At 40.3% G+C, this 26,160-nt stretch overlaps 2 protein-coding genes across 5 annotated transcripts in view; one reads left to right on the forward strand and one right to left on the reverse strand.

The window, feature by feature from the left end:
- MYNN (myoneurin) overlaps positions 1-13,003 on the forward strand; it is a 13,314-nt gene extending 311 nt beyond the window's left edge. Inside the window, exons 2-9 of one of the 4 annotated variants that reach the window (XR_774677.1) lie at positions 476-774; positions 2,702-3,504; positions 5,389-5,548; positions 6,283-6,461; positions 6,743-6,826; positions 7,248-7,334; positions 9,065-12,282; positions 12,930-13,003. Coding sequence is in view for 3 of the 4 variants with exons in the window: in XM_010572863.1 (XP_010571165.1) it covers positions 509-774; positions 2,702-3,504; positions 5,389-5,548; positions 6,283-6,461; positions 6,743-6,826; positions 7,248-7,334; positions 9,065-9,333 (1,848 nt within the window). In the remaining variant the exon portion in view is untranslated. Of the gene's footprint in view, positions 1-475; positions 775-2,701; positions 3,505-5,388; positions 5,549-6,282; positions 6,462-6,742; positions 6,827-7,247; positions 7,335-9,064 lie in introns of all 4 variants that reach the window. The other 3 variants (XM_010572863.1, XM_010572864.1, XM_010572862.1) reach the window with 3 other exon arrangements.
- A 3,342-nt stretch (positions 13,004-16,345) lies between these two features.
- Positions 16,346-26,047, reverse strand: LRRC34 (leucine rich repeat containing 34). The gene is made up of 10 exons (XM_010572865.1): positions 25,932-26,047; positions 24,900-25,024; positions 24,685-24,749; positions 23,824-23,907; positions 22,156-22,284; positions 20,307-20,402; positions 18,676-18,830; positions 18,420-18,575; positions 16,813-16,939; positions 16,346-16,549 (listed from the first exon to the last, which is right to left on the reverse strand). Exons 1-10 carry the CDS (start codon positions 26,045-26,047, stop codon positions 16,346-16,348), a joined length of 1,257 nt encoding a protein of 418 aa, XP_010571167.1.
- Positions 26,048-26,160: the final 113 nt, after the last annotated feature.

Raw genomic sequence — 26,160 nt, forward strand, 5'->3', positions numbered from 1 at the left:
CGAGGCGGCCCTTCCACCCCGCTGGGCCCCGGCGACCGCTCCCGGGTCTGTCCGTCCCCGGTCCCTGCGGTGGGGAGCGGGGCTGTGTCCCGGGAAGCGGCTGCCCCCGCCGTCCGAGCGCGGTTGGGTGCGAGCCTCGGGTGGTTCGCTTCTGCTCAGTGCTCCTCGGAGCCTAGTTTTGAGATGCCAGCTCGTCAGCTTAGTCAGGGTAATCCTCTGATCTGGCTGGGGGAGCGTACAGGGTGCTGCCCTCTCCCCCTCGTTCTGGCTCTAAAATTAGCAGCTCCCCAAGTTAAGAAGGATCCGCCCGTCTCGCTGTACCTCGTCCGAAAGCGCTGCCACACAAACCGCCCCGCCGTGATCGTGAGCGGATTCGAAAACTGACTCGTTTGTAATCATTAACTTACTCTGTTAAGGGTAAAACAAAGTTAAATCTTGCATGTCAATGATTTTTTTTTTTTTTTTGCTTTCCCAGGTCAGAACAAAGAGGCTGCAGCTCGTTATCAAAATGCAGTATTCCCATCACTGTGAGCACCTTTTAGAGAGACTGAACAAGCAGCGAGAAGCCGGCTTTCTTTGTGACTGCACTGTTGTTATTGGGGAATTCCAGTTCAAAGCACACAGAAATGTGCTTGCCTCTTTCAGCGAGTACTTCGGTGCATTTTACAGAGATGCGTCCGACAATAATGTTGTTTTGGATCAGACTCAAGTGAAAGCTGATGGATTCCAAAAACTCCTGGAATTTATTTATACGGGAAACTTAAACCTCGACAGGTAACATACGCTATTAAAGGGGGAAAGAGACTAGGGAAATAAAGTTTGTGTTAAGGCAGTACCAGATTTTTTGTTCTTTGTAATAAGTTCTGGAGGAACAAATAGTAGTGGATATGATGCATATTAACAAGTTGAAGATCATCTGTTTGTATGTTTTAAAATACCACGTGACATGCGAGTGCCAAAACAGAGGTGTGTTGTCTGATATTTCACTGATTGATAGTTTTAGTCTGCCAGCCTTTCTGTCTGGATAGGGAGGGATTAAAGATCTTGTGTGATTACCAGCAGAGAGAAGGATAAGTGTATTCTTTCTGAAGTTGGATTATGGGAGTCCGTTTTTGTAGAGAACACGCAGAAACTGTGTATGATGTAGAGACTAAAGTCTGAGGAATGGGTGAAGATAGGCACAATTTTTTAAAAATGGCATTTGTTAGAATTTGCATGATCTGTTACTTAAAATCTTAAATTACGGTGCCCAAAAGGAGTCAGAGAAAAAGCATTTCCCCCCTTACTGCATTGATTTTGTGGCCGTTGTGTTGCCTCACATACAGTGAGGATTCTTTGCAGTGCTTTTCTCTCAGCGAAAGAAAGAGATTATCCCTCATGAGGGAAGTGTGACTGCTTAGAAGTATGTAGTCCAGGATTTTTACTCCTTTCTCAATGACTGGTGTCAAATGCAGGTTTAAAAAAACTTTTGTTTCTCTTGAAGTCTGAAAACTCATACTCGATAATTTAAGTACACAGATGCAAAGTGGTGGTTTGTTTGTTTGTTTTAAATTAGCTACAAACTTTAACAGCAATAGAGTAGCATACGCAGCTATGTGGTGAAGTTAGTGATTGATGCTTTGCAAATTACATGTGAGCAGAAGTGTGCAGCGTTCTTGATGTCTGTCTGGGACAGCAGCAGGAGAGTTTCTGGATCCATTCTGAGCAGTTGAGATTTCTGAAGGAAGAGGAAGGTGAAAGTACCGTTCTTGCCCAGGGAGAACTATTTGACTAAAGATGACACCTGCAGGTCTGCCCATGTGCAGCCGTCATCTTGTACTGTATCCCTTTAGGTGATTGCTGCAACTGTCTGCAAATTCTGTTGTCTTCTGTGCGCGAGTGACACCAGGAGGGTGTACTTTGAACTCGGTGCAAGTATAATACAAGATACTAAAACAGTTGTATTCATCTACAGAGAGTAATTGTGGCTAGTTACTTGTTTAACTACATTTACTGTGTAATAGGTTGTTAGAATGATGTTGTTTACCATTAATCTCTCTTGACAGTGCTGTAAATCCATAAATGCATGGTTGCCACCTTTTCCAGATCAATTTTTTCTACACCATCAAGGCCTGCATTGCAGGAACTGCAAAATAGAGCGTAGTAGTTTAAATGAGGACTTCCTTGGTGTTAATGTTGTCTGTGCGCAGCTGATACAGAATTAAGACTGTTTGCAAATCGTTTTATAAAACAAGATTAATACCTGCCTCACAGAAGTGCCGAGGTGAATGTGCCACTTGTGAATTACTTAAGGCTTTTGCCATAAGCATTATAGAATGGTAATCTATGCATTTTATTCTCCAGTACTGTGATTTCTGAGCATTTTGGACCAACAACCCCATGTCTAGCCTCACCACCTTGCAATTGGACTTTTACCTTAAAATTCTACAAAAGGCATGTAACTGAAAATAAAATTCTCAGTTCTGTGGATCCACAGACCCCGGTAGACATGGGCCATCGGTTCAGGAGTAGTTATCAGACTGGTGGTGTCTTGGGGCACTACAGCACTAAGAGATTAGATCTCTCTGTACGTGTTCGCAAAGTCACATTTTCTGACAGTGTCACTTTTCTTTAGCTGTGCTGTCTGTATTTGATACGGTTGGTACAGAACAAATGTTTGCTTTGTGCAGAATATCGTCACCCAAGTCTTGTTTTCTTGCAGCTGGAACGTTAAAGAAATTCACCAGGCTGCTGACTATCTCAAAGTAGAAGAAGTGGTCACTAAGTGCAAAATCAAGATGGAAGACTTTGCGTTTATTGCTAATCCCTCTTCTACAGAGACATCTAGTATCACTGGAAACGTTGAAATGAATCAGCAGACTTGCCTTCTGACCCTCCAAGATTACAATAATCGGGAGAAGGCAGACGCTGCTTCTGCAGAGTTGGTTCAGCCACAGGCAAAGAAAGCAGCTTTAGAAAAGAAATCTCCTCAAACCAAAAAGCGAAAGAAGAATTTCAGCTCCCCCAAAAGCATACAGAATAAATCCGTACAATATCAGAATGATGTGACCGAGAACACATCCATTGAAATGTTTCTAGATGCAAATAAGCTGGCCACCCAGATCACAGAACAGGCTGCCCAAGGCAGTGATAACTCGGAACTACAGCTGGCATCTGTGGTGGAAAGCGAAACATTGGCAGCGCAGGATATCCTAGTTCAGACGATGGCAGCAAAACAGAAACGGGGAAAGCCTCAGCAAAGCTGTGCACTGAAGGAGCACTGTATGTCTAACATAGCCAGTGAAAAGAACGCTTACCAGCTGGAGAGTTCGGGAGAAGAACTTGACCAGAAGTACTCCAAAGCTAAGCCGGTGTGCAACACCTGCGGGAAAGTCTTCTCAGAAGCCAGCAGCCTCCGTCGACACATGAGAATACACAAAGGAGTGAAACCGTACGTGTGTCAGCTTTGTGGGAAGGCATTCACCCAGTGCAATCAGTTGAAAACACATGTAAGAACTCACACAGGTAAGCTGCTGGCCTTGTCTTCATGGACTGTGGAGACCTGGAATCACAGCCTGAATGCAGGACTAAAAAGATCTTTGCATTCTGACTTCTTCCTCTAGAAACTGTGTCTGCTGCTGGTACACATCCGGGGATAGTACCTGTATCCTGGTAGCATGAAATGTTTCAGCATTTTTCAGTACAAAATCATAGTTTCTACCTTAAATAGCTAGAGAGGACTTTATTAGTCTGAGCATCTTGATTTCTGGAAAGACTCAGAAGAGCTAGCTACCCTTTAACTCTGTAGAGTGATAGAGTGCCAAAAACTATTGCCAGTAGAGCATGAAAAACTCGCTGTACTTGATACCAGAATTTCTGTTGCTTTTTTTGAAACTTCAAATCCTAATATATGTTTGATAACAAAAGTGGGAAAAAGTGCGATCTTGTGACAAGTAGGTAACTTCTCCCATAGGGCATTCAAAAAAGGCAGGGGAGGTGGCCGAATTACTACAGCATTTGGGATTTTATTTAGCAAAATGTGCAGTTGAAATGTGCAATGGTCTTATGATCTCTGCATTTGATAATATTACCAGAAGTTTGTGCTCTGTCAAGAGCTACTGAACAAAACATCAAAGAGAAATCAATTATGAACGCTTAAACGTTAAGACAACATGTCTGACTTAAAAAGATTATGAACAGCAAATTGTTGGGGCCTGGGAAGACATATGGGAGAAGTACCGTGCTTGTCTTTTCATACGTTCTTCCCTAGAGATGGAAGACTTGGTGCCGGGTTAGTTCATTCTTCAGGCTGATCTGGCATAGCTGCTGTTCTGCTGTTGCCTTTGCTGCTGTACTTAGTGCAGTGAGCAGCAGAGGGGCCTGGTTTATGTAGTTTTCTTCCTTTTGTGGCTGGCATTCAGAATGCTGAAGTAAGAGTCAATCGGATAAAAAGTTGTTTACTTTTGCTCTTTTTCCCCTTTGGAAATCTCTGAGCAGAGGCCAGCAGTGGAGCTCTTTCCAGGAAGCTGTGAAGTAGGAGGTGTTGAGGTACAGCTGCAGGAGAACACCTTGCTCTTTCTGTAACCGAGGGGGAGAATTTCCAATATTGTCAGCCAGTGACTAACCAAAGATTCATATGCGAGATGGAGCTTGTGAGCAGTATTCAGGGACAGTTTGCTGGTAGGAACGTCGGCTGCGCTTTCTACTTTTGAGGGTGTTGTACTGGGAATTTTTACATGAGTAGGTATGGAATTTCATGGTGTTTGTTGCTAGATGGCAGGTTAGATGTGTAATGCTTTTATTTTTTAAGTTTTTTTGTACACAATATACTTAAGAATTGTTGAGTTCTTGGTCTGGTTGTGCACTGCCATGGAAATGCAGACAGGCTTTTTTATACTGTCACTTAAGGCTGCGGAGCTGCACCATCTATTACATGACCACAATTGACCACTAAGAGAACATGAATAGTCAGAGAAGTACCTGTAGCGTTCTACAGCAGATGCTAATGAGAAATTAGTGAGCGCTAGACTGTATGTTGAAGACCTGTTGCTGTTTGACAGGCAAGAAAAAGCATATGATTTACTGGTTGTTCATCTTAAATGTTCAAAATCATGAATAGACATAACCAGCAAAAAGTCTGAAAATGTAGTAGCATTCTTAAAATAGTATGGGGAGAGTGGCACTGTTAAAAATATTATTACCTTTGTTTCCCGAAAGGTAATGTGTTAAAAAATAGTCTGTTAACCGCTGTATTCCTGGCATGTTCCACTTCAGCGGACTGATTACAGGATGTTTCAAGATGTTATCTGTAAGAAGTATTAGAACGGACACCTGAGCTTTGGTCAGGTAATGGATTGGAAACCTTTCTTACGTAAATGCAGAGAGCACAAGGGTTTTATTTTTCTCTAGGGGAGAAGCCATACAAATGTGAGCTATGTGACAAAGGCTTTGCTCAGAAGTGCCAGTTAGTGTTCCACAGTCGGATGCATCACGGAGAAGAGAAACCGTACAAATGTGATGTCTGCAACCTGCAGTTTGCAACTTCAAGCAATCTGAAGATTCATGCCAGGTAGGCAAAAGTGACATCCTGCAAATGCTTATCCATGTGTTTATTAAAACAGAATAATTTACTCCAGTGTAAGCAAGAGTTACACATTCACAAAATTTGGTCATTTCTACTCCTTTTCTCATGGGTCTTCTCTCACGCTGCGTGACAGAGTAATTACATCTGTGGACTTGCTCATGAGGGAAGTGATTTGTGATTTATGAATGTTACAGCCTACACGCTGGGTGTCCTTAGGGCAATGGTGTGGGTTTTGTTTTAAACTGCTTGTAGCACCAAAGAGGAGAGAGTTCCTTGCTGGGAAGTGAAACAGAACAGTTCTCACTGTTCACTGCTATCTGCAAGGGGCTTTTTTAATTTTTGGCAGGAGCAGGAATTACATTCCCTTGTTAGGAATCATCATTTTATCTTTCAGTACACTGTAACACAAAACATGGCAAGTTCTCATGGTGCACGTTACACATGCAGGGCCTGTAGTTCAGTTCAGCTGCCAATGAAATCACGGATGTGCTGATTCCCAGAGTCAACAGACAGTGAATTTCACTCTGTTGAGAAACTGCTAACTCAAAACCAAACTCACAGGGTTTTTGGGGTTTTTTTTTTTTTGGTTTTTTTTTTAGTTCACAGAACATTAGCACAAGGAACTTTCGGGATACAGTTCTAATTGAGGAAAGTTACTTAATTTTGTGCATTGCTTCCCTTTCTGCCAGGAGATCACTGATGTCTGTGTCTGTTCACAGGAAGCACAGCGGCGAGAAGCCCTACGTGTGTGATCGGTGCGGTCAGCGGTTTGCTCAGGCCAGCACGCTCACCTACCATGTGCGTCGCCACACAGGAGAGAAACCTTACGTGTGTGACAGTTGTGGAAAAGCCTTTGCCGTCTCCAGTTCTCTCATCACCCATTCCCGAAAACATACAGGTGAGGGGGGGCAGAGCACTGCAGTACTGGAACAGGCCTGGCAAGGGAGGACTGGCTGCCTGCAGAGGGGTTGGAGATAGGTAATGACCTGGAAATCTGTAGATTGGGAGTTAGTTACCTCTGGAGTAGTCATCCAGCTCCTTTCTCATGTTTTTTCCCTTTGACTCCAGTTTAGGGAGCTCTTTCTCCCACTGGACATCACCTCTGTTTCATTTTGATTTGTTCTTTATGTGTATTCTGGTTTATATATTGAAATAACAAACTCCTTGTGTTTCCTTTAGGAGAGAAGCCATATATCTGTGGCATTTGCGAAAAGAGTTTTATTTCCTCTGGAGAGCTCAATAAACATTTTCGGTCCCATACAGGTCAGTTGCCAGACAGGCTGCTTCCTGCACTATAAATAATATTCTACCTTTACCCTTTTGCCTTTAAAACAAACCGTATTGTGCTGTACTTGAAAGTAGCAGAATTTCTTAATTTATGTATCTCTGTGTTAACATAATTTAAAGCAAATATTTGTGAATTTTTAGTTGCCTTTTTCAGACTAATATCTGTGTAACAGCGTAGGTGTTGATCATGGCTTTACTTCTAACGTTTGGGGTTTTTGCTTTGTTTTAATCAATTATTCTGGAAACGATTTTATTCCGAATACAGACACAGAGACAAAATAACAGAGTTACAAAGTTGTATTTTAAAATACAACATTGAAATCCATTATCCTACATCTGTAACTGTGTTTTCTTTGAATTTCAAGATGGTTCTAATTGCCAAACAAATTTTTTTCAGGTGAAAGACCATTTATCTGTGAAATGTGTGGAAATTCTTACACAGATATAAAAAATCTTAAGAAGCACAAAACGAAAGTTCACACAGGTGAGTTCCTTGTGCAAAGAAAGGTTAAGAAACTACATCAACTGTTTTGTCTTCAATGCTGAATAACATTTTTCTTGCTCATCCATGCCTAAAATTAGAAAATAAAAGATTTTTGGGTAGTAGCTCTCTTTAGAGCTAAAAACATCTGCTTTAGAGGTACCCAGACCTTTTAAAGCATAAAGTACACACTTTAAAGTAGATTCAAGACAAATTTTCAAGCATTTGCATTGCTAGCAAACACATGTTGAGCAACATAGAAGTGGATTGCTGCTGACAAGAATTTCTGTACGTGAATATTTACTTTCTTGTCCTAGTAACTCGTGAGAGCTTCCCCCATGAAGGCATAGTCTGAGTTGTAGGAGATTTTTTACCTCTTCCGAATATGCTGAAGGAGTACGTCTGTACGGGAGTAGTAACTGAGGTGAACAAGGCATACTGGTTACAAGAATTACTTTGCATCTTGAAGGCACAAGTATTTTTAATGTGACAGTGGAAGGGTTTTTTTTATATATATATGCAGTCAATGTTAATCCAAGTCTGAGCTGGATTAGCAAACACACGAGATCAGACAGCTGGCAAAATGTTCCCAGCTGCGAATACTGCTTTAAAAAGACCTTTCAAATACATTCAGTTCCTATTCTAGATACCAGATTAGGAAGAAATTTGACATATACTACTTGCCTATGGTACAAAGCAGAGAGATGTTCAGATAGCCAGCCTCTTTCAACGCAGGCTCCATGCACCTCATTACCTGTCCATCCTTAAGTGTATTAACCATAATTCCCTTGCCTCTGTCATATGGAAAAAGGAATAATAGGTGTCTGTGTATGTCTGGATTGGGAGGGAGAGGATGAGAAAACATGAGTCATATGCAGAGGCACCTTTGAATATCAGAAGCCTGAGAAGCCCCGTTTAGGAAGGCCGCGGTGCAGCAGAAAGCCAGTGGAAGCAAGGGTGAGGTGAGAGCAGCAGCGAGTGTGGAGACAGTGTGAGCTGGGAGAAAGAGCTGCCAAGGCAGGTCCACTCTCGTGGAGAGGCAGAAGGCAGACAGGAGTGCTTCACCACTGAAATAACAGGCATCGGAACACGCTTTGATAGAGGAAGGGTCAAATATCTGATGTGGCTTAATCAGAAAGCCGTCCAAGAGCAGTGGCAGACTGCATTCAAACAGGAAGGTGGAGAGGAATCCGTTAACAGTGATTTCAGTTAAGAATAGCAAATGATTTCTCAAGTGACTGGATAAAACCTGTAATGGGTCTGGCCTGGTATGGAGTTAACAAACATTTTCTTCTGAAGAACTTTATGGATAAGTGATATATTGTACATTGCTATCTCAGATAAAAGAGGATGCTGGGATGTGGCTGTGGTTCTTAGATTTTCAGGGGTGGAAAATCTCAAGGAAACCTTCATAATTACTTTTTTTCCAAAGTTCCTTTGTTCACTATCATGTTAAGGATTTGTTATCTTCTGTACCATGCCAAGTAGAGATCAAGTTGTAATGCATCATCTGTCTAGTTGTCATGCTACAAGCAGCAGAGGATGTGATTCTCGGTGCTTATGTTGTATTTACAGCTCATTTTGGCTTCGCAGCACATTGAAGCCACTGACAGCCCAGCTGCCCAGGCAGTCTTTGACACACTAAGTGTTTGTTCTGACAGTCATTTGAAAGGGAATTTGAAGAATTTGCGCAGGAGCTTTGAATGTTTATTTCTTTTTTTTTTTCCCCCCAGGATCTGAAACTCCCCCTGATTCTAATGCACTTGATAATTCTTTCAATGAACAAGAATCCATTCAGAGTCAGAAAAGTCCTTTATCGGAGTCCATAGATGTGAAACCCTCTGAGATGTCTTTAGCACTTCCTCTTCCCATTGGGACTGAAGACCATCAGATGCTGCTTCCTGTGACGGGTAGTCAGTCTCCTTCATCAGAAACATTACTAAGATCTGCTGTGACTGGATATTCAGAACCTCAGTTTATTTTCTTGCAGCAGTTATACTGACAGTGCAGTAGACAGCCATCAAGGTAATTTGGTAGTGAACTTGCATACATTTGGTAAGATGAACATAAGCAAGCAAGCAGTCACACTTTTTGAATTGGACTTCTTTTTTTTTCCTCTGTGTAAAGACACTTGTAAGGCATTTCCATTGTGCAGTGCTGTCTTCTGGTTTTTGTTGAATTGTGCTAATCTACAATCAACTTTCTATTTGCAATTAACACTGATTTCCAGGAGACCATTCCTCTCCAGCAACACCTGCCTTAAGAATTCTTTGTTAAATATGTTAATGTATTTTGGAGATCTCTTCCCATGCTCCTTCCGATCTGATGTGTCACATTGTCATTTGAGAGCAGACATTTTAAGCCATATTTGATAGTTTAATATTAACCCAGATGTGTAAGGGGAAAACGTAATTTGAATGTACTAACAAGCTTGTACTCCTGCATTCCAGGGTGATACAATGGTACATGATGGAAGGTAGGCCAGTGCTCTGGTGAGGTGCTTGCAAAGAATTACTGCTGTCTGCCAGAAGTAGCCGTCTTCAGTTTAATTCTGACCAGAGGGAAAGAAAGTTTTGTGTATATTTTCTGGGCAAGGCAAGTAAAGGAGGGTTAATTTTTTTCTGTAGTGTGGTAAGTCAGAGGGTTCTAATGGCATAGATACTACCGGATATTCTTTCCAACAAATCGCTTTTTCTTTTTTTGTTGTTTGCTTGTTTGTTTAAGTGAATCCAGTGTTGTTGTATCTTGCCCCAGATTTATTTTTCACATCCCTAAAATGCCCTGGTTTTGGCACAAACAGCAGCATTTGCTCAGAAGGAGAGCTGGAACATGCATGTTGTAGATGAGATGAAAAGATGCATTGACTTAATTGTGAGGCATGAATCATAGCTTCATAATCCTTTTACAGTAGTGCTGCTTCTTGTGCTAGACAGTAGGTACAAAAGAGGAAGTAAATCCTGCCCTTCACTGTGAAAACAGTAAGGAGCGCTATGTGAGGGGACATTAAGGAAGAATACAACAGAGCAGATTGATATTCTTACAGGGAAGGTTTTGTTAAGAGTACAACTGATTTGTTTTAATTAAAGTATTTATGTATTGCTTTACCTCTCATGTCACTTGTCCACAGTAACTGCACAAAACTGGTATCTAGCAAGACCTAGGTAAAGGTAGGTTTTATTACTAGCAATGTACATTTTTAAAAAGCAACATTTTTAGTGTCTTGGTAGGGTCATTAGTTAAAGACTAGTTGACAATAGGAGTACTTTTATACTCCATTTTGCCAGTTTGTGCCATTAACATAATGTAAGCATTATTTAATTAATCATCAAATAGTAAGGAAACAGTCGTAATACTGTACCAACAATGCATTCAAAGATATTATTTGTTGGTTATTTACTTGGTGCTAGCATTTTATTCCCACTGATGCCTTGTGTCCAGACACTGATAAATAGAAGAGCATAGGAGATACCTCTTAACTGATTCTGTTCTACATGGAGTAATAATTAATCTGCACCTTAATTAAACAGACTTGTGAAAAATTTCTTGGAGGATTTCATTTAAATATTCTGCAAATGGTCCCTTGACTCCTGAGTGTGACTACAGATTATTTTTTTTTAATTTCTCTTCCTACTTGTTTGTAATTGTAAAGTAATAGACTTTTTGATTTTTTGTGTTGATCATCTTAGTATGTGGCATGTTTAAAACTCTGCTTCTTGATCATATTTTATGCTTTAATATATGGCAGATTTGCAGATAAAGTGTACTGTGGACAGCAAGGACTACAACCGTGTTCACCAGGAACATTCTTAATGCAGGCATCTCTAACTCTGTCCACTGGAGCCAATTACTGCCATATCTGCCTGACCTTCATTTTCTTTGCTTACCTGTACTACCACATTTATGAACAGCTGATGTCCTTCATAATGCTGGCAAAGGACAATGGATTAACTTCTCTGATGTTTTTTGTTTCTGTTTGTTTGGCATTTCCCCTTTTCCTCCCCCCTTTTCTTTTTTAGCTTCTGTTGTTGATGTAGCACCTGAAGGATTCCTTAGCCTTGCCATTTAAGACTGAAGAACCACAAAGACCAGGATCTTGACTCTGTAAAAAAAGCGAACGCTGTGTAGCCTGTCCTAGGGTTCCTCTTTACTTTCTCTCTCTGAAAATAGAGCAGAAGTCTTGGGATAGACATAGGCTTAGTCATGGATACTGAATAAGAACAATACCATACAACCGATAAGTTTCATATTTAAACAGCTTTGGAAGATGAACTGATGATATGCTGCTGTTATGTGAGGAAAAGTATGTGAAGATTAACATATCCAAGATAAATGACCACAAGAATGAACTAGCTCTGGAGGAAAAAAAAAATTAAAAATTACATTCCTACATAGAAAATGCATTCCATAACAATGTTTGTTTGGACTGGTTTTATATTTCTAAAATTATAGCTTATTACTGTATTCTTAGATTTCAGACTTTTTTAAAAAATACAGTGCTTAGATTTATACAGGATTTGTTTAGATACTTATAACAGTAACACTTGCTTTATTAGTCATTTAGTTTTCTTTATAGACAAGAAGATAATCATTATTTTTTACAAGACAACAATTTTAACCTTTCTTAATAGAATACACAGGCTTGTAGTTTTGTCTTGGAGCAATAATTTAGTGACCTGCACTCTTGAGTCCCCATCTGAGAGTCTTGATTTTTATCCTCATCTTTCATGAAGATATCTCAGCTGCTGAGGTATGATCTCTATGAACTGTATTCATTTACTAGAATATAGATTTTAAATATATATATATTAAAAAAAATGTTTGTAGGTATGTTCAGGCTGGGTGCTGTAGGACCTGAAGAAGCAGGTCTGTACTGTACCTTTTGCCAGTAGATGCATGGAAATCAGCTGCACATCTAATTCCTCAGCTTAAGGATTCTGAGTTCATTTTGGAGGTACAAGGTTTATAACAGTACTGATAATTTCTGTAAGGGATTAATATGGGAAAGCATGGAATCTTTTTAGGCAGACAACTTCTTGAGACCTACCTGCAGAAGAAAGGAGGGAATTTTAATAATTCCATTAACAGTAATGTATAGAAAATGACATGATTTGTCACACCGTTGGCACTGAAGTCGGTGGAAGTTTTGCCTGAATAGGTTAGCTGTATCTCTGAATTGGCTGTTCAGAAATTCTTACGTGAGAATAGCTCCTTGTATGACACTAACTTCCAAATTTTTGCCTATATGTGGGCACAAAGCACGACAACTTTTCTGAAATCATGCGTTCCAAAAAAAGTATGGACAAGACCCATGGTAAGGGTTTCAGGGCTGTGGTCTTGGAGAGGCTATTGATAAGCCTTGCAGAATGAAGTTCAGATAAGGACTGATAACTGATTTTTTGGTTAAATTATTTTTAAAGTATCTTTCATGTATATACAATTTTTCCTCTGTTATTTGTATATACCTCAACTCTCAAATTTTATAATCCCCTGGGAAGGGAGGGAGTTGTACATATTTAGCCTGAAGTGTTTTATGTTAGACTTTAATAAACTTGTTTTGTAATTTTCCCTCACCTTGTGTCTCCTGTTTATAACTGCAAGGGGTAGCAACAAAAGAAGGAGGGAAGCAGTCTAACATAACCACCGTCAAAGCACCCTGTCAGAAGGGTGCGCGGTAGCCCAGCAAGGATCACTACATTTTCTTCTTGGCAGTAAACACACCTCATTTTTCTTATAGAAGATACCTTGGGTCTGCTCAAGCTAAATTAAACAAAAACTTTAAATACAATCTAGTATAATGACTCTTAGGTTAATTTTTTTTCTTCTTGTTTTGAGGTGTTGGGGGGGGGGGATGTTTGTGTTGGGGTTTTGTTGTTTTTTTGTTGGGTTTTTTTGGTTTTTTGTTTTTTTTTTACAGAGTGCTTTGAAGATGTGTATTTTATGCTAAAGTAGATATCCAGTGAATTTCTTTGTCAGAATTTGATTCTTAACTTATTTTTACTAGATTGTTTAGTTTTACAGAAGGTGGTATGGTGGCTAGAGCACACAGTAGGACTTAGGGAACCTGCACTGTACCACTAGTCTGCTGGATCAGTCATTTTCCTTCCCTTTAAACTGGGGCAAAAATGCTGCCTTTCAGCAAGGTACTGCAAGTTCTGGGAGCTGAAACAATGGTTTACAGAGCAGGATTATGCTTGCTTTAGCTACTAGAATAACTTAGAAGAACATGGCAAAAAATTCTAGCCTGTGTAAATTCTCTCATTCCAAAGAACACAAGATACACCTTAAGAATTTCAAGGTTTGGTTTTCAGAGAAAGGAAAGCAATAAATGTCTCTGGCATAAGCCTCTTTAAGCAATACAAGTTTTTGCACAAATAATTATTTTAGTTTGCAGGAAGCTGTTTATACAAAATTCAGTAGCAATTATTCTGCAGACCTGTCTTACAATGGAATATCAAAGTAAACTAACACAAGAGCTATTTTTATGGATATTGTCAATAATGCAGAGTGCTCTTATGGGCTGAGCATCTTGCTGTTAAACAAGGGTTCAGACGGAGTACAAATATTTCAAAAACATATGCTAGCATTTTTGAAAGTAGATGCCATTTATCCTGTTAGATTTTGTGTATGATATTCTTGCCATCTTACCACATCTACTAAAAATAAAATAGTCCCAGCTCTACCAACAGCTCTGACTTGGTAGATTTTGGTCCCTGTTACCACAGCAGATTAACGAATGTCATTCATACAAGTAAATTAAGATGCAATTTGGGCAATGAAATTAGCCTGAACTTCATATACAGGACAAGGGAAAGAAAGATGTATGGAAAAAATACACCTTGATCTGAATCCTGTAGCAGTCTTTCTGGCAAGAAATTCTATCCTCAGTGTCAGTACTGAGAGTACTCACTTTAGAATATCACAGTATAACCTGCAATGCTGCAGAGCAGCAACGCTCAGAAAAATACCAACTTTGATAATACAGGCTTATCTAGTTATTGAGAAACATCAGAATTTTCATAGCATGCAGATTCTTAAACAATCACGTTCAGTGTATCCTCAACTTTTGTTCTCGTTGCTCCATTCTTCCTGTTTAACAATAGTTAAAACATAAGCTCCTCTCTAGCATAGGGTTTTCACAGTGTGATGTGTGGACTTTGTGCTTAACAAGATGACTAGAGGTTAAGATGTAGAACAAACATACCTGCTCTGTGGGCTTACCTCTTAACTCCTCTTACAATAACTAAGTGCTTTTTGGAGCAAGAGAGCCTGACTAATTTGGGGGGGGGGGGGGGGGGGTGAAAAAAAACCAAACAACAAAAACCTCCAGGTACAACAGCTATCAGTAGCACCTTGGTCATTTCAGCATGGTAAGGGGTATCCATACCTCTCCCTGTTCCTACACTACCACTGTGATAATACAGAATCAGAACATCAGCAGTTACATCACTGCTGCTTAGGTATTATTGTTGAAATTACTTTCTTATCTTTTTCTCCTCATACTTCAGTCTCGTAGGTCTTTTGCCTGCATGCACATACACTCACAGGTTATTCTGTTACTTTATACTAATTTTCAAGAGGCACATTTAGACATGGAGAAGAATGCACTAGTGAAAGTCTTTGAGCAAACATCTGCTGTCCTATTTGGTGACTTTTTCTATTTAGGAGTATAGATCTAGTCACTTCTACAGGTATGAGCAGAGTGGGTGGAAAAAAGAAACAAGCTGAGAGATTCCCAAACTTCTACGAAGTCTGTATCCAAGCTATTAAACTATGTTTAACTACCATTATGTGCATATGTTGTCTTATTCATGTGTAGGAGTTGCCACGTGGCTGTAATGATAGAAATCTTTTTAAACAGTTCTCAAGAGACAGGAAGAAATAATGACACCAAGTTTGGTGGTGGTTTTCATTTGTACTACACGAAATACATACCTGCAGCAAGTTAATCAAAATACCATTTATATCCCAGTAAACTAGGTTCACTAGCTTTAAAGTTCCAGCATTATAGTGGCTTAATGCTTAAGGTCCCTTAACTTGGTTCAAAAAAAAGTCACTCTTGGAAAAAGGTCAAAAGCATGCAGTTACTAAGTGAAAGGAGAGAGTATGTAGAGCGCAGCAGCAACAAATGGATTTACCCAACCTCTCAGCTTCAGCAGGAATCTTGTTCTACAGCATATCTGATTTGCTCTCAAGCAAAGCTGCTGCCCAGCGGCAGTCCTGGGTGTAGGTTTTTGTCAGTCTGATCTGGCTGGCTGTACTCCAGCCTGCACAGATGCCATACAATTAATTACCTGTGGGCTCTCCCTGCTACTTGGAAACCTGAGTGCAGAGACTACAACAGCCCAGGAAGGGCAACGGCAGCTCTTCCTCTGCAGCAGCCCTGTGGAGGAGGACCCTGTGGTCATGATACTCCATCCATAGGCACTGGTGCTGCTCTGATCCAGCCCCAGTATCTTTTTTAAATAAGAAGCACTTGATAAAAACCCGGATTTGAGAAGGTCTCCTAAATAGAGCAGAGTAGTTCAGCTGCTAGGAGTTCAGTTCATGCATCTGCACTGCTGCACTCTGAAGTCTTTGCATGCCTCTGGTCAGTAACTGTTTTACTCCTCATTACTGCTAAGAATACCTAGTGTCAGTCTTGGTGCACTATGCTGTGGTGAAAATGTTTTCCTCTGAGCATGTCATTTCACTAAATTTATCTATCACCTAGGAACCCTGGAACTACAGCTCATCATGGTAAGGCAAAGGAGATAGTATGCAATAGTAATGACTGCAGCAAAATTAATGCATTTTCATATTAACAGACTCTTAATTGATTGGGCTTATTTAGCAACAAATTTTAAGGTCATTGGTTCTATATTTTATCTCTAATGCCATTTCAGGCAGTTTTAGATTCCTTCTAGACTAAAGACCCTGAAGAAACAGCATGCAGCAAGTCTGATCCTGATATAATCTATTTTACTAGAAACCAGATAGGAAAAGCTCAAGCATATGGAGTGCATCAAGCTGCTACCTTACAAGTATTCTGAAACTGCCGCAATAGCCAGCCTGGCATTAGCATCTTTGTTTGTCACCTCCCCACAGCTTGGTGTCCAGTAGTAATGCTTCTGAAGGCCATAGGAGAGCTCTGCAAGGTGAACATGCCCGTCCACTTCATATGGTTCCACGTCTGTACAATTAGGTTTCAGGCGGCCCATCTGAATTAATTCTGAAAATGCCTGAAACGAATAAAACCAAGAATAGTATAATGTTCTGCTTCGGCTGCAGCAAAGGCTCTAGAAGATAACACACAATAGGAGAGTACATTTCAGTATGCTGACGTCCAGTGAGTTTCTTTACAGCACCACCATATTATAAATATTAAAAAAAAAAACACAGAGTCAATTAGATATCTTATTCACCAATTGCTGTAGTCTTCCCAATGATAGAACAAACAAACAAACCCCGACCCTCTTAGAAGAGTTCAGAAGCAAACACTTACCATACAGGTGGCTTCATCAAATTTGTTCCCCCAGATATAAATATAGGAAAGTTCCATGTGTGTTTTCATTGCATCTGAAAGAGCTACAAGTCCTTTGCCACTTATATTGTTGCTTACTACTGACAACCTAATAAACAGAGAAAATAGTTACACAAATGTGTGCCAAACCACAGAATTGCCATCTCTTAGTTAAAACTAAGAGTTTAACTGATTTAATTTATATTGTATCACTATATATTATTATATATCATATATGTATATTGAAATTTTGTATTTGTTGTTAATAATTTAATCATTTATATGTATCAAGGCCAGTCCTACTATAAAAATCTTTTTCAGGTTGCTAAAGGCAGTTTGGACCATGGACTTGCACTATTTCTCAAGGCATTTCCATGACTCGTGCAGACAGGTTGTTCACTATTTAGTTCTTCAGTGTCGGTGACTTACTGCATGGTGGCCAGGTGTCATCTCTAGTCTGCTTTGAAGCCCAAGCCTTGGCATTTATCCAGGCTAAGCTTTGATCTTTGTGGAGTGGCAGTTATTTTTATATTGGTGAACCTGGAAGGCTTTCAGAGGCACCTAGCAGCCGCCACCTCCTCAGTCTGCTACTTAAAACTAGTGGCTTCAGGTAACACCTTTGATCAGCTTTTACATCCTGCCGGCGCGTGGTTTAATGCGGGCTACAAAATACACCCTGATGGAGAGATTACAGCTCTTTTGGGTTCACCCAGAAGCTAACTTAAACAGCGGATTTTCTTAAGTGTTGAAGATCAGAATCAACAAATATAGTGCCTTATCCCTGTATGGAATCTGATTATCTAAAAATTCTGAAGATGTACAGCTCTTGTTTGTTTTCATCTGTGCATCACAGGGACCTGTGGTTTAAAGATGCAGAAAGAACTAAGAAGATCTAATTGCTTTCCCCCCACACACTCCCCTTAGAAGGACTGTAAAAGCTATGAGTCAGATGTAACATGAACCACTACAAAACTGATCTAAGCTTCAGTCCCCAAAAAAACCAAAATAGAAGGACAAGCCTATGTCAGGCCACACAGCAATGGATACAAGATGAAAAAAAGGAAGTACAAGAAAAAGGGGATAAAATGAGTTATGGGTAAGCCTGGCAGCACAAGAAGGTGAACACAAGGCATTAGCATGTGGGACTGAATGGCATGTCCTGGCCTAGTGTTTTACTCCTTTCAGCTCATGTGAAGCCACAGGGGAGTTCATTCAGATACCAAACACAGGCCTCCTGTGCCCTCTGGAATGCATTACTATGTCCTGCCTGGTCTCCAGCAGCAGGGCTCTCTGAGGGCCTGTGGCTCACCTCCAGCGCCCTGGGATGTCTCACAGGTCTTGGGGCATCTCACACGGCCGGAGACACTTAGGCTTAGGCAAAGGAATCCCACCCAATCTGTCACTCACATTTTTTTTTTTTCCCCCAGAAGGAAAAATGGACCAAAAAGTTTGGAAATTCCCGACTTTTCTATATTGATCAACATCAAAGCACGCAGTTTTGATGTCAGTTCAGCCACTGCAAAGTCCAAGTTTCTTATACTCTGAGTTGTTACACCTGCAGTCTATGGGGAAGTTGTGTAAATACTAACGCCTGAAGAGTCCTGTTGTACAAGGTCAAGGCTTCACTCAGGTAGAATGCTCCATCATCTTCTATTCGGTTTGCATTGAGATCTAGGATTTCCAGGGTTTGGTTCCGTTTTAGTAGTTCTCCCAGAAATTTTACACCATCACAGGTTATTTTATTACTGAAAAAGAGAGATGCACGCTTTTTTTTTTTTAAAAAAAAAAAAATGCTAAGAAAATGAGTTTCTAATGTTAATCAGGGCTGTGTCATGTAACTCTTACCAGCTAAGGTCAAGGTATCTCAGGCTGGAGTTTTCATACAATGCCTCACACAGTTGCTCTACACCAAAGTTTTTCATTTCATGCTTGCCCAAGTGTAGTTCCACAAGAGAAGAGTTATTTTTCAGCATCAGAGCTACACGAACTGTGGTCTCTTCCTAAAAACACACAATCAGCTTATTACAGCTTTGTATTAAAAATAACCAGGAAACCGTATATTATGATAATGCTGGAAAAAAAAAATACCAGACGTATTTGCGGATTTACAGTACTATATACATCCCTGCAAATATCAGAACCATCAATGTTTGAATTATTATGTCTAATCAGTTTTCCTCCCAGTCATCATTGCTCTTAAAAAACTGAATGTTTGAGTCAGTCTTCACTAACATTAAGAGTATTTTGCCATGATGTTAATCTATTATTTCTTAAAAAGAAACAGGATTGCTAGGGGAAAATATGTCTTGTCACTGTAAGACAAAGTAAGTTAATTTTGAAGTTGTCACATTTAGTTAAGAAAATACCTGAGTAAATTCTGAGAGTCAAAAATAAGGCAACAACCCAGAGGCCTCAGAAAACGATAGGTAGGAACAATGGCTAATAGAATGTCCCACAGATACAGACCAGGCCCTTAGTGGCCTATATTTTCAATAACAGTAGTTTAAATTGACTTCTAAAACCAAGTTTAGGCAGATCAAGCCCTGTCTTAGTAGAAAAGAAGCAACTAAAATCTGTTTCAACTGTTAAATACACCTTTGAGAATTTAGGAAGATCTAGCCTTCGTGACAGTTTAATTTCACTATCCTGCCATCAGGAAAATACAGTACCTATCGCAGACACCTGACAACTGCTGCCAGTCTGGCGAAGGCACCACTGCAACCAGCTTGGTGGCCAAGACTTCCGCAGGACCAGCCATGCACAGAAGCTGCATGTCTGCAAGGAAAAGCCCCACAGCTCTGTGCACCTGTACAGATCCAGGGGCCTGTGGTGCCGGCCCAGCAAACACTGCCTTCCAGATTCTCTTTTCAGTGCTCGATTGTTTTGGAAGGTTTGTGTCTTTGTTTTGGCTCACAAATGCGTCATAGGTTTTAAATCGATGAGGTTCATTCAACTTGTTAAATTCATGCTTCAAGTTCACATAGTGAAACAACAAAACCACACAGCACAGTGAATATGGCATATTGTTGAAGTGTGCCTTTCTTCTTTAGGCTGCGGCTCTGGCAATTGCCCATGTATCACGCTGCTCAGATAAATACCAGTCCTTTGTTCTTCCCCTCATTTCCTGCTAAACAGCATTTCTCCCTCAGTTTGCTGAATAATACATGAAACTCTCCATGCAGTAACAGCAGAAGGAATACTTGGTTCACCAATACCAAGCCACCTCCATTAGCCCTTTATTTAACAAATGTATATCTACCAAGACAGAATTTTTTTAAAAATTAACCTTCTAGTTAAACAGGGGCAGCCTGTGACTGCACAAAACTTGGCACAGAAAAAGAATATTTCTGCAACCATTTACTTCACTTTGTAAGGAAACCCAGAGACCCATGCAGTTCAGATGTCCATAATATTTACTTCAGTACTGACTTGACTTCTCTCTTTGACTGAGCTGACATTACAGTCTACTTACATACCTCTTGGCTGTATAGTAAAGGACGATTTAGGTTTATTGCTTTGACTGATTTGTTCCGAGTCAGGGCTGTTGCTATTGCTGTTAGACACTGCATACCCTGGAAATGAAAATAAACTCTTTAGAGAAACCTGTTCAACGTATAGATCAAGCTACTAAATTACCATGACTTCTTAGAATTGTCAGAAGATCAAAAACATCAAATGAGGTCAGATTAGAAATACTATTATTTCTGCCTCCATGTACTCTGGAGAGATGCAAGTGCAGTAAGCAAGTGCTTACAAACACAGTGTATTTTCTGATAATACCAATGGCTACTCCCTGTGGAATAACAGAGTGGAATTAGACCAAGAAGTACAAATGACCAGGAAAATTGGCAACTCAGTAAGTAAAAAGCAAGAATAATGCATCTCAAAGATACTTGTCCATTTAATTGATCCTGTATTTTGGTTTTCCTGATTTATGAATTAAAATCAGCTTATGTGTGTTCTCTAAGGTCTTTGGTAAAAGTCTTAGGTAGCATTTATCCACTAGGTAAATTCATACTAAATGCGAATTAACGTGGTACAGAGTAGTGAGAGTCTAGAATACAGGCCAGTTCACATTTTTGTATTTCGTTCTTGTTTGCTTACTAATTTATATTTATGTTGTTTTCCAATTAGGCTGGTCTACACCCAAAGCTATTTCATTTTAAATCAGTTTTCTGACAACTCCCTACCAAGCATAAGTATATTAAGCTTTCAAATAAATCCTACACTGGCTGCACTTTCCTTGTTTATATTTTCATAACACTCTTCACAATTTCTGGGAAGTTTTCAGCCCTCCAGTTTAGGAGCAAATTTTGTAATTCCAGGAAACAAATATAATAAAATTTTCATCGCACCCCAGCTCTCTCCCTGCCTCCAGGTGACAGTCATAACTGTTAGGTTACAGTCAAACTTACTCCTTCTGCCCAACATACACTTCATTATCTCCCAAAAAGATGAACACCCTTAACAGGAAGGCTAAGAGTGGCCCATCTTAAATTTCACTCCTAGCTCGGTTAGAGCATTCTCCTGGAGGGCAAGATACAGGACCAAATTCTGCCAGGCAGGGAGAAGAACCACTTCCACCTTCCAGCCCCTCTGATGTGATCATACAAGGACACACCATCAGTCAGGCACTGGGACCTTGCACCAGAGGGACGTTCACAGCTCCAGCTGCTACCTCCTGCTGTACCCCGCAGGTTTTTAAAAGCCATCCACACGCTTTTACTGGCTCGAGCAGGAAGCATCCTGCATAGTGCATTGACCCATTTCCACATGCCTGACTTCCCTGTCCACTGTGTAAGCAGGCTCAGTGCCCAACTCTAGGAGATGGCAAGTTATCTAAGATCAAATTGGGTGCCTTTCTACTCAATTCAGCATTCCTGTGCCTACGTCCTTTATGGATCAAGCTCTGACAGGAGGAACAAAGCTATGGGACTAGGTGACTTTCAGATGTTATAGCACTGCACACTTTAGAAGGAAAAGAACCTCCAGGGAGTAAGAAGCCCTTTCTTCAACATGAATCACACAGGACTTAGCATAACAAAAATGAAGAGCAGAAACAAACCTTGGAAAATGTGAAAGCCAAGCACCTGAATTCCCAGGGACATAATGGCTCTAATATAATCAGTTATGACTTCACAAGTGTTTTATGCAACGTGCCTTTCCAAGTATGCATTGCAATATTATATATTGTGTTACCTCCAGTTATAACAAAATGTAAAATAAATGACAATAGATGGCATTTTCCCCCAATTAAGCACTGCAGGACCTTTGTAATACCCTTGAAAGACTTATTTTACTGATAAATTTTACTGAGTTACTCACCATATCAGTGTCTCCAAGATCCAGCTTCTCTAAGGTTGAATTAATTTGTAGCATTGAAGCAAAGAACATCCCACCTTTGTTTCCTATTTTGTTTCCAGTCATTCTCAAATACACAAGAGTTTCATTCCTCTAGACAAAATAATAATAAATGGCCTGAAAAACAACACTGTCCTTTTTCCTGTGAATCCTGCTGGTTGTCACACAAAGACAAAACATCCCTCCAGAAGATTTGTGTCTAAGTGATAACACTGACTAAGCAGCTGGCTCAGGCTCCCCTTAGTGGAATCAAATGCATGAGAGTCTGGAAGCAAAACTCAAGTATTTGAAAACTTTTGTTTTTCCCAGGTTCACAAATTTCACTCTTATGAAAATAATCCAGGTAGATATTTATGCCTAAATTGGCAACTGAAATGCAAATTATATCAAAACTGATTTAAATCTGGTAAGCGTATTTTAAACAAGAATATAATTTGCTTTATTTTTCAGTCTTTTAAATCACATGATCAGTCAAAGCTCAGTGAAGCCAGTCACCATCAGAAGGACTACTTGGTGCAGAGTGAAACCAGTGTGTAAGTCTTTGCTGGACTGGAGACTTCACTGGCAATATAAAGTTCTGATCAGAGGTCTAGAAATGTCAGCATCTTTCCCCTCACCCTCCACAGAATTTCAATGGATATGAAATAACTATTCACTGTTAAAGCCCTAAATGCAATGCAGAGTAGTTTTGTGGTTTTAATTCCTCAGTACCACCGTAATCACTCATTATCAGAGATTATGATTACAAAAGTAGTTCTGTGAGCAGCAGAATTAATGTAGCCTGATTTCATAGAGCTTTTTTGTCTTCCACATGTCCCAGTACATTTTCCTCTGCTGCAGCACCTTGCTACAGCATCTCCTTCCCTCTCCCTCACTCAATAACACACCCCATTCACCCTCAGATCCCCCCATGCCTGGCCCAGCAGCAGGAGCCCACGCAGCCAAAGGGCTGGTGGTCAGGTCCTGCCACCCGCCTGCTCAGCAAACGCTGCCACAGAACTGCACAAATAGCTTTGGGGGTTGCTTGCAAGCCCAGTGTTGTACTATCTACTGTACAAGCTTAGCGTTTTGGAGGCTTTTCAAATTTAGTTGAAATCAGTTCAAAGTTCAAAGACTATGAAGGAGGAAGAAAGAGCTCACGTGAGTCTCATTTCACAAACACAATGATTCTTACACACAAGCCTCATTTCATTGGGAAACCACATTAAAAATAACAAACATGTTTTTATGCTGCTGCTGCTGTAAGGCAAAGTTTTGAAAACACGTCTCAGACATCTTGAATCAAGACAAATATTGACATCAAGGTACAGGCAAATTTAATACAATTTAAAAAAAAAGGAAAAAACTGATGTCATTATATATCCTATAGCATAGCATTTTTCACACAGAAAAAATCCAGCTGTGATAGTTGTGATAATTAAGTGTTAATGGCAGCACAGAGAAACCTTCTCTTGTGTGAAGTCTGCCTTGGGAAAGCAAGCAATCCCTGTGATACAGCAAAATGCTGAACGGACTGAAGACAGAGGGCCCTTTCAGCCAGCTCTGATGTTGGCAGGACAGCTAGTACTGTTCATCAAAAGCAAAAATATCAAACTAGATGCCATTGTCTAAATCTCCCAGACAAATACTCACATGGAGTGCTCTCGCTATCAGCTCTGCTCCGCTTGTGCCAATGTCATTAAACATCAGGTTAAGGTACCGCAGAGTGCAGTTTTCCTTAGGAATGAACAAAGCAGAAAGCAATGAGACTTTTTTCCAGAGCATGCCTGCATTTTTCAAAAAGATGCACCATACACGTACTGACAACCTCTGTCCTTTGCTGCATTTCAGGCAGCCCCTGATTGGGAGAAGTAGTAAAAGAATGCCAAAGTATGTCAGATAATGAGGGAAAGACAGAAAAACATGTAGCATGTAGGTCCTCATGGGGCTTACAGAAACCACCTAGGAACCCACATGCTCAGCATGACCAAATGAGGCAGGTGTTCAAACTCAGATGCAGATCTTCAGGCATTTTGTGAAATTAATGGCATTCCCTGATCTCTAGGAACATAGGCACGGAGTGGCAACTCACCGTTTTCTGCCTGTATTCCAGTGCTTACAATGACAAAAAGGCAGTATTAAAGTTTCCCATGTTTAGGCCTACCAAAAGGCAAACAGAGATGATAAAGTATCTAAAAAAAAGGCCTTGGCAAACTTGACACTACCATTACCCCCTTTGGTGAATTGAACTGTAAGCCTAAAAGCCCCACAGTTTATTCCACCATTCTTTCTTCAGGACATCCTAACCAAATGTCCAATGGTTTTCTACTAAAAATCAAAAATCTCCCCAGAGAATACAATCTGAGATTTCTAGTAGAATGGATTTGGATGTGAAAGTAAAAATTAATGGAATTTTGCCAAACCAATGCAGTCTTGTCTCCAAGACACTACATATAAATATTATCACAGCCAAATAAATTACAAGTTGCTGAAAGATAAACATCACTTTGGCACCTGGAGGAATGTTGCCATGTTCTTTGCTCCAGCATCAGTCAATACATTATACCTAAGATCCAAACCTGAAAAAGATGAAGAATGTGACAAATGCGTATCTACAATTAATTGATCTGTAAACAAAAAGAAATAAAGATGAACTAAGGCTGAAACCAAGACTGCTTATGTTTTCTCATATTAGCACAGCAATATCAAACATACATAAAAAAATTTACCTGTGACTAACACAGTACTGCGTAAGACAGAGGCAAGAACTTGAAGATCATCATCTGTAACTCTCTGCACAGGCACTAGACGATTATTTCCAGCTATTTTTAATGTGATCCCTTTTGTCCCTCTGCTGTAACATAAAAATGTAAGCACATGGGGAAAAGTAAAAAGACACAGAAAAATGAATTCTCTCTCCAGATAAGGAGTGTATCCATGCTTGCCCTCACTGATGCATTTGCATGCAGTTAGCTGTTGCCACCACCTTTGGTAACACCATGACAGATGATGTGATTCAACCTGTACCTCAGCACTGTCCTTTTTGATACTCTGAAGACAGTGCACAGCCACAAGACCACGCTTAGCACACATGCACAGAAAGCAGGAAGAAGCAAGATAAGGGAAAGGCAGGTGGAAGTAGACTATCCTGGAGGTTACCTCATCATCTCCTTTTTACTTGTTCTCTTTCCTTTTATTTACTCTACCCTGCCCTCAGGATCAAAACCTAACACAAACCATTTCCCTGTGCTGTATTTTCTCACGTTTTCTCTCCAAAGGACAATTAACTTTGACCCCAGGAGCATCCATGAGAGGAAGCCTTACCTAGCCACATAATAAGAGAGAGTTTGAGTGGTTAATACCTTGGCAGGATTCAGAGACAGTTCAGGGAAGCATTACCAGCTGGAAGCTAACTGGATGCAGCTGAGGCTTCTTAAACAGGAGGGAGACAAAAGGAAGGGAGTTAGGAAGACTAGACACGGGGTTTGGCTTCTCTAAGGGACACAAAGGCACCATCCTGTACGTTTTTCACTTTTTTTGATTTCACTGCTTGTAAAGCTGCCCAGAAGGGAAATATAGCGCAAACTTCTGCCAAGATGATGTCAAGATGAGTCAAACCAGAACTTCAGCAGTCAATGCTAAATATGATTCGTTTTTAAGCCTGAAACTGCATGAACTTTCTCATCATTTAATTCCTTGTCCTGCTGTCGTGTTTAAGGCTTTCAGAAGCATCTGAAACATACCGGTTTTTATTTCCTTACATTTTATCATTTTTATCGGCTTCTTGAAGTACGCGAGCGATGAAAGGATTTTCAGGCTGGCCCAGGTTTTGACAGGCCCGCACATAGTGCTGGCGAAGATCTGGACGAACTGCCATGACCTGCTGGAAAACAAAACAAAGTGTTACCGCATCGTTATGGCAGCCTAGCAACATCACCATGGACCCAAGCACTGCTGTGCCAGGTTCTGCATAACAATAAAAACCGGCTT

The sequence above is a fragment of the Haliaeetus leucocephalus genome, unplaced genomic scaffold (genome assembly GCF_000737465.1).
Source record: "Haliaeetus leucocephalus isolate CR32 unplaced genomic scaffold, Haliaeetus_leucocephalus-4.0 Scaffold362, whole genome shotgun sequence".
Classification (NCBI taxonomy): Eukaryota; Metazoa; Chordata; class Aves; order Accipitriformes; family Accipitridae; genus Haliaeetus; species Haliaeetus leucocephalus.

Coding starts and splice junctions, on each gene's coding strand:
- LRRC34 (XM_010572865.1), bottom strand. CDS start 26,047: ATGGCAGTTCGTCCAGATCTTCGCCAGCACTATGTGCGGGCCTGTCAA. Junction 24,750..24,899: donor CAGTACTGTGTTAGTCACAG/GTAAATTTTTTT, acceptor CATCTTTTTCAG/GTTTGGATCTTAGGTATAAT. Junction 23,908..24,684: donor ACATGGCAACATTCCTCCAG/GTGCCAAAGTGA, acceptor TTCATTCCTAAG/GAAAACTGCACTCTGCGGTA.